General features: G+C 37.7%; 1 protein-coding gene across 7 annotated transcripts in view; it reads left to right on the top strand.

Annotated features, from left to right (window-relative positions):
- The window catches only part of NCOA4 (nuclear receptor coactivator 4), an 81,025-nt gene extending 73,021 nt beyond the window's left edge, over nucleotides 1–8,004 (top strand). For 5 of the 7 annotated variants that reach the window (XM_061179567.1, XM_061179491.1, XM_061179558.1 and 2 more), the window contains exons 3-10: nucleotides 1,270–1,410; nucleotides 1,601–1,689; nucleotides 1,991–2,099; nucleotides 2,655–2,744; nucleotides 3,281–3,427; nucleotides 4,514–5,527; nucleotides 5,932–6,072; nucleotides 6,427–8,004. In XM_061179567.1, the coding sequence (XP_061035550.1) occupies nucleotides 1,270–1,410; nucleotides 1,601–1,689; nucleotides 1,991–2,099; nucleotides 2,655–2,744; nucleotides 3,281–3,427; nucleotides 4,514–5,527; nucleotides 5,932–6,072; nucleotides 6,427–6,432 (1,737 nt within the window). In that variant the 3' untranslated portion in view covers nucleotides 6,433–8,004. The remainder of the gene's footprint in view (nucleotides 1–1,269; nucleotides 1,411–1,600; nucleotides 1,690–1,990; nucleotides 2,100–2,654; nucleotides 2,745–3,280; nucleotides 3,428–4,513; nucleotides 5,528–5,931; nucleotides 6,073–6,426) is intronic. The other 2 variants (XM_061179403.1, XM_061179677.1) reach the window with 2 other exon arrangements.
- Nucleotides 8,005–8,481: the final 477 nt, after the last annotated feature.

The raw sequence follows: 8,481 nt of genomic DNA on the forward strand, positions 1-8,481 counted from the left end.
GCATAAACGATGGCACTTCAGCATGTCCCCTACCATCTGTTAATTTGGTATTGGCATGGTTTTGGTGGTGGCATGGTTCTATAAATGACTTAATTGTTAGAGCTAGCCAGAACGAAATCTGTTCCTTTTATTGGCCTAATAGCGTTCTGCTGGTGAGTGGGTAGACCAAGTGTTACATGACTTTGAAATACCACTTTACTATCCAGAAAAAGGTGTTTTAAAATATCGTTTCTTATATGGATTCTCCTGGATAATTTATAGCTGTTATGATTTTCTTCCTTAGAATTTTTATATTTATCTCTCTTTTGAATCACTCTTTATGCTTCCAGAAACATTTAGTTTATAATTTTACATAAACTGTCTATCTACCCTAATGGTCTTCTGGCTGTTGACATGTAATGGCACATCTCTTTACTAAATTGGCCTACTGTAAATGTGTTGCTCATTTGTAGGGTGAGAAAAGAGGTAAGGGCTGGTTATTAAGTTAATATTCTTGTCTTCTTCCACTGATGAATTTGTAAAACTATAGGTTTTCAAATTATGTGGAAAACTTAGGGGCATCAGTATTGCATGACACATCCTTGTATTTTCTCTTGACTCCTTTAGGACACCCAAAATAAACCTGATCCTCTTAGAAGAAGGAGTATTGAAGGAGGATTTTGGAGCTTAGATATGCATTTATGGCTGGGATTCTTTTTTTTTTTTAATATTTATTTATTTATGTATGTATGTATGTATGTATGTATGTATGTATGTATGGCTGTGTTGGGTCTTAGTTCCTGTGTGAGGGCTTTCTCCAGTTGTGGCAAGTGGGGGCCACTCTTCATCACAGTGCGCCGGCCTCTCACTATCGCGGCCTCTCTTGTTGTGGAGCACAGGCTCCAGACGCGCAGGCTCAGTAATTGTGGCTCACGGGCCCAGCTGCTCCGCGGCATGTGGGATCCTCCCAGACTAGGGCTCGAACCCGTGTCCCCTGCATTGGCAGGCGGACTCCCAACCACTGCGCCACCAGGGAAGCCCCATGGCTGGGATTCTTAAACTGGGTCCATGGGGCTTTGGTGGTTCCATGGATGGGATTCGGGACTCAACGCTGAAATTATAGGCAAAATTTTGAATGTATGCATTTTTCTGGGGAGACACTCCATAAATGTCATTGGATAATCAAAAGGATTTGTGACCGCCAGAAGTTTAGGGACCTCACCATTCTGTGGGAAACACCATTCTTTGAGCTTATAGCACTAGTGAAGCTAACATATATATGTTTTCTAGGTGAAAGCCCAGATTCACAGCTGCATAAGTCGTCACCTGGAATGCCTTCGAAGCCGCGAGGTGTGGCTGTATGAACAGGTAGATCTCATCTATCAGCTTAAAGAGGAGACGCTTCAGCAGCAGGCCCAACAGCTCTACTGGGTAAGATGACTGCAAGGCCATGACTGGTTTGAATATGGTTTCTGGTTTCCAGAGACTGTTTTTCCTGTAATGCAGCATTAATATAGATCAGATAAAAATTTAATCTCAAGTGCTGTTTGCTCTTCGTTAACTTGGATACACTTGGTGCTTTTAGTATCATTGTGGCTAGATGGTTTCATTTTTCTTACAGTTGCTGGGCCAGTTCAATTGTCTTATTCATCAGCTGGAGTGCACCCAGAACAAAGATCTAGCCAATCAAGTCTCCGTGTGCCTGGAGAGGTAAAGACCCTTTTTGCTTGTTTTGACTTTGGCTCTTTGACTATGGTGTATTAAAAAAGAGTCACTTTGTAACTCATTGCATGATTTGGATTTAACTTGACGTCTCTGTTCCTTGGATAAGATCATCCTGCTTTATATATTTAACATCATACTTGGTGGTACATGGTTAAGTCATCTATCTTTGGTTGAGTTTCTTCGAAAAGTACAATCATTTCAAATAACTCACAATTTGGTTTTTATTTTGGATGAATTTGAAATAGATGTTTCTTTAAAATAGCCAGGTTTTATTTTTTTTCTCCAGACTGGGCAGTTTGACCCTCAAACCTGAAGATTCGACTGTCCTACTCTTTGAAGCCGATATAACTGCCCTGCGCCAGGCAATCACCACGTTTGGGTCTCTTAAGACCATTGTGAGTAGTGTTCATCTCAGAAGGTTCATAGTGAGCTTCTCAGGTCTGTGGCCTCACAGGTGGTCTTAAAAATAACACATTTTCACTGTGAATAGTGGCTTTCTTGAGAATTTGATAAGCTTCAGAAATTTCATTTTCTGATTAAATTTATAGAGCATTAGGCTGGTAGTGCTTGGAATGTGGTATTGACTCATTGATCATCTCTAGAATTCATCTTGTATCTCTTTAAATACCTTTGACTTCTTTCTTATGAAATTTATGGCTTGAATGGTCTTTAATATAGAGTCAAATATGGTCTCATTTGGGTCTTGTTAAAAGTAGTAATACTACCAATTCTGGTGAAGGATTCTTACATGAAGATAGTTATGTAGTACAATAGATAGGGAACTCTCAGATTTTATAACTACTTCATAGGTCAGTGAATTTAGTGTAAAGAATATTTATTCTAGTGAAATGTAACACTTTGCTTAATACTTTTGAAATTTAGGGATTATAGTTTCACTTTTTTGGTATGAAAGCATAACATTAGTAAACATGATTAATTTGCTTTTATAGCAAATTCCTGAGCACCTGATGGCTCATGCTAGTTCATCAAACATTGGGCCCTTCCTGGAGAAAAGAGGCTATATCGCATTGCCAGAGCAGGTAAAATGTCATTTTGTTTCTTGTAACTGAGTTATTACTTGGCTTATATTTCTTTTGGGTTTTGATTATATCACTTTTTTTTTTTTTGGCTACCATTTATTTGTAAAAAGGCACCAGTGGTAATAAATTAGTTTATGCAATTAAATGCTTCCCTTGAGACTGAATGTCAGAAATTTAGAGGTTTTAGAGGTGTTGAGTAAGAAAGTAATTGTTACCAGTTAGTTCATAAGAATTATCAATAGCTCTCTGATTGGGTTGGTTCTCTTTTAGGGATCCTTCTCTTTATCATCCATAGAGGTGATTTACTTCTAAAGGCAATGTGAATATAGGATTCTAGAAGTTTTGAGTTGAGAAGAACCCTGGAGATCACCTATACTCCTTGTTTTGTAATTGTGAAAATGGAGGCTTAGGGAAGTCATTTGACTTGTGCAGGGTCAGCACCAAGCCAAGATTAGAGAACTTGGGTCTCCTTTTCTGGCAAACTTTCTACTGTATTTGACATTGCCTTGTTAAGCAGCAAAGTATTATGTGATTAGCAGAAGTCAGCATCCAGCACCACATCTGTCCCTCTCAGCGAATGGCTCCTTGGAAGCAAACCGGCCAGCAGTCGCCAGGCTCCTTACATACCCAGTACCAATCTGCAGGACTGGCTCACCCAAAAGCAGACCTTGGAGAATAGTCAGGTGTGTTGCTGCCTTTATTGTTTCTGAGATAGATGAAGTAATAGATGGGGCTAGTTATTAACTGATAGTGTACGTCTTTGGTTTTTAGTTCTAGTCTGGGAAACATATATCTTTTAATAACTTTTTATTACAATAGTGACACGTCTACACTGTAGATAAAAAGCTTAGGAAAAAACTGTATAAAGAAATACAAGCCCATAATCCCACTTGCAGAAACAACCACTGTAACATTTTTGTTTATGCATACATATACTTTAAAAAAAAAATCATTCTGTAACTTTTGTTTTGGCTAGCAGATTTTTTTACTAATAGAGCATGAATATATTTCTCTGTCATTTAATTTCTTCCATAAAATCCTTCACAGTATATAATATTTCATTGATTGGCTCTAAACTTCAGTTTTTCTGAATATAAATACATTTCCTCTGCATGTCCAGGAGCTGATTATTTGCGTACATTCTTGATTAGTTCTTTAGGAATAAATTCTTAGAAATGGCATTCCTAGATTATAGTTCTGCAGACCCTTTAAGACTTTTGATACAGATTGCCAATTTGGCTTTCCAGGAAGTTGATACCAGTTTGTATTCCCACCAGCAGAGTATTGAAGGGACCTGCTTCCCTGAAACTTCTCTAATAGTGGTAGTCGTTTACAAGTTTATTTCTCTGAATTTGACACAAAGTAACAGTAAAAACTTTTGTTTTGAGTTTCTTAGATTACTAAGGAGGTTGAGTATTTTTCATGGTTATTAGCCTTCTTTGATGACTTGTCTCATCATATCCATGGCTCATTTTTGTCTTCTTTATTCATAAAGTCACATTATATAGAAGTACTAGTCTCTTTTCTATAAACTGCTACAAATGCTTTCTCCTAGTTTGCCTTGTTTATTTTAAAACTGCAGAAAATTAAGTTTTAATGTAACCATATATTTTAATATCTTAATAGAGAAATCCCATACCTTTTGGCTATGTATATACTTAAATTTAGAAACATTGGGCAGTGTGGTAAATATAAGTAGAAGTCTTATCATTGAATCCCAAAGCAGTCATAATATTCTGGCAAACTAATATTGTGTACTTCTTATGTAGACTTCTACCAGAGCCTGCAATTTCTTCAGTAATGTCTGGGGCAACCAAAAGGGCTTGGAAAATTGGCTCCACAAGAGTCAGCAACAAGAAGTTTCTGAAAAACCAAGTTACCAAAAGTGTAACAGCTATTCTACTACCAGTTCTTTCTCCATTGAAATTGAAAAGGTTGGAGATCTAGAGCTTCTTGATCAAGATGAGATGGAGCTTTCCGATTGGCTGGTGACTCCCCAGGAATCCCATAAGCTTGAGAAGGCTGGGAATGGCAGCTGTGAAACCAGTGAGAAGTTTAAGCTCTTGTTCCAGGTGTTCCAGGAGTCCTATAGTGTGAATGATTGGCTCGTCAAGCCTGATTCCTGTACGAATTGTCAGGGTAACCAGCCCAAAGGTGTGGAGATTGAGAACCTGGGCAATCTGAAGTGCCTGAATGACCACTTGGAGGCCAAGAAACCCTTGTCCACTCCCAGCGTGATTACTGAGGATTGGCTTGTCCAGAATCATCAAGACCCATATAAAGTAGAGGAGGTCTGCAAAGCCAATGAGCCCTGTACAAGCTTTGCAGAGTGCGTGTGTGATGAAAATTGTGAGAAGGAAGCTCTGTGTAAATGGCTTCTGAAGAAAGAAGGAAAGGATAAAAATGGTATGCCTGTGGAACCAAAACCTGAACCTGAGAAACATAAAGATTCCCTGAATATGTGGCTCTGTCCATCCAGAAGAGAGGCAACAGAACAAGCTAAGGCACCGAAGGCAATGGCTTCTTCTAGAATTGCTGATTCCTTCCAAGTCATAAGGAACAGTCCCTTGTCAGAGTGGCTCATTACCCCCTCATGCAAAGAAGGATGTCCCAAGGAAGTGCCTCTTAGGGAGGACAGAGCTGGCATACCAAAGCTTACAAGCCACTTGGCCACTTCCTGGTGTCCCTTTAACACAGCTGACTGGGTCTTGCCAGGAAAGAAGACAGGAAATCTTAGCCAGTTATCCTCAGGAGAAGACAAATGGCTACTTCGAAAGGCCAAGGTGAGCACAACACATTAAAATAGCACCTTTTGAAGTATATTTAATACATTTTTACTTTCTTAATCCCAAACCTTGCAAATGGGCCAGATCCTTAAATATCTTAACTGTTAAATATGGCTTAAATATTAATTTTGGTGCCATGTTAGCAACAGAATGGAGGATTTATGATTATTCAGACTGAAATTTCTGTGCATTTTCTAGGCCCCAAATCCCCATCTGGCCTATTTTATTGCTACTTATGGAAAAGATTAGGGGTAGAGAAAATAGTTGTCCCCTTTGCTCATTGTTATTAGAATGCCCAACATTTACATCATTCTTTATAGACACTACACTATTTGAAGATGAATTGTTGGTCTCACGCTTCCCAGTTGTCATGTAGCAATCCACCTTTTGTCTTCTTGCAGGAAGTATTACTTAATTCGCCCCTACAGGAGGAACGCAGCTTTCCCCCAGACCGTTATGGCCTCCCAGCAGTTTGTGATCTCTTTGCCTGTATGCAGCTTAAAGTTGATAAAGAAAAATGGTTGTATCGAACTCCTCTACAGGTGGGTACATGCCACTAGTGCAAATATTAGTTTTAGCTGCTCAAAGATATTTTGCCTTATATATGAATTCATACTTTGCCCACTGAACTGTATTCCTATTGATGGTTTCTATATTAGGTGAGGTGGGAAAAAGAGAGATCATAAAAATTTCATGTATTTCACTTGAACTTGCTCCATGAAATAACTAGGACATACTTGAAAGTGACCTTTCAAGATGATGTAGCTGTTGGGAGAATTTTTGGAGCCTGTGTGGATTCTAGTAGCTTATTGAGAAATGAGAGCTTCAGGGTGGGAAGAAACTCGCTTTTTATCCTGCAGTGAAATGACTTTTTATCTATGGGCTTTTCTTTACAGATGTGAAGGAATGGAGTACTAGAGTCAAGCAAATTTTCTGCAGATTAGCACAAATCCATGAGCTGAGTGACTGCGGCTTGCCAAATCATTGCGTTTCTGGGTCTGATGTAGTTCCTTTTCTGCCTAATTTTGAACTAGTGAAGAGAAATAATCAAATTATGAGTTACTGTGTAAAAGAAAAAGGCTGTTTGTTGATGTTGAGGTGATTCAGTTCCTTCTTACAGAAGTATTAATTCACCCCTACCCTAGAAACACAGCATCGTAGTGGGTGGGTCTTTTTCATAAGCCTCCACGGCTCCTTAGTTTGGGTTGTTATTAGAAGTACATTAAAGCACTGTAGTTTTTAAAATGAAATAGTTTTATAATCAAGGTGTGTTGATGTATTCTAAAACTAGTAAACTTACCTAACCTTTTGATTGCCCTTCTTTGGATGCTTCCCTTGTGGGTTTTCTTCCATTAACGGTGAATTCTTCTGTTTAATTAATGTACAATATTATTTCACACAAATAATTAACCTTGCCAATATAGTGGTTTTTTCTTACCAAAACATGTATTAACAATCTTGGCAATTTTTGACATTAATTACAAAACATTTTAGCTTACATGCCAGATTCTACATTATTTTTCTTTTTTTGAAACAAACTCAACTACTTCAAGTTTTATCTTTATTCCGTTCTCTAAACGTTATTATTGAAGTATCTAGACAGCTCTTTCAGAAGGGCTCCATATTGCTTGAAGACTATATTCAGGGTAATCCTAGCCTCTTTCAAAATATTCTGAAGAACTACAGGCAGAAGAGCCCCCAGTGCTGACTAATCAAAAAGCAGAAGGCAAGACATGTTGGAAATGTAGTACTTGAACTATTCACTATCCTAAATGTTACTGGTGCATCCTGTGTAAATGGAAGCTGAACTGGACACCTGGTGCTTTTAACTAGGCATAAATTAAATGTCCTCTCACTGCAAGCATAGCATACCTATACCTTATAATGCAGTGACATTTTAGTGAATAGGCCGTTTTGAACACTGTGCCTTGGGGTGTTTATTGAAGCTTTATGAAAAGTATTGATGTTTCCTTAGCATCCTTAAAGTTATGTCCGTGCTTTAAAAAGTTTCTCTGTAGGAGAGAAATGGTATTTATACCATGTTTTAAAATTCTTTAAGATGAGACATCTTAGCTGCTTTCCAGGCTTTTACACTATTAAGCCACTCAACTTGCCTATATGTTATTGGAAATACTTTTAAAGTTTATGATGTGGTCATCTAGAAAGCCCTTTTGGGGAAACTTCACATTCCCAGTGTCATTGCCATACAACTTCATTAGAATTCTTGAACCACAGCTGAAACGAGCCTATTATTTTTTTAGTTCCCCGATACCATTTAGAACTTTAAAAACTAAAGGTGGTGGGTAAAAACTTAACGAGCCTTTCCATTATCTTAGGTTGCAGGAAACTTGGTAGTTTTTGAGGTTTAACACATTGTGTATCCCTAAATTAACAATCACTGTGCTAATGAGTGTAAAACATTTCTTTTGCATTGATGGATTTTGGGCCTCCCTCCATTAAAAGCATAACAGCCATATAGTTGTCCTGTGATTTGTAAAACACCTTGTCACAAAATTATATGAATGTGATATCCTTTGGTTAGGAGTACAGCTGAGAAACACTTGAACATTAAAAGTGTTTTTATATTCACTTAAATATCAATGTATGTTATGATTCTTGAATTAGCAAAGAATAGGTTATTACTAACTTCCATTTTGTCTTTCTTGCACACTCTTCGTATCCACTTTTAATTTTTAATCTGCTGTTGCAGGTAAGATATTAAACTGCTTTTTGCTTTTTTTTTTTTTTTTTTAAACTAGGACTTAAGCTGAAGTTCAGTGCTTTTCTGCCAAATTCCTTCTAACTAGATGTATTCAGAACTTTACTACTTTACTTTCTCTGATCAATCACAATAGCCACCAGTTGTTTAGTATTCATTATGTATATGTATAACCTGCAGTGCAATCTTATTTAACTTCATTTCAAAGATGAGAAGACAAACTCAAATTAAA

The sequence above is a fragment of the Eubalaena glacialis genome, chromosome 1, assembly GCF_028564815.1.
Source record: "Eubalaena glacialis isolate mEubGla1 chromosome 1, mEubGla1.1.hap2.+ XY, whole genome shotgun sequence".
Taxonomy (NCBI): Eukaryota; Metazoa; Chordata; class Mammalia; order Artiodactyla; family Balaenidae; genus Eubalaena; species Eubalaena glacialis.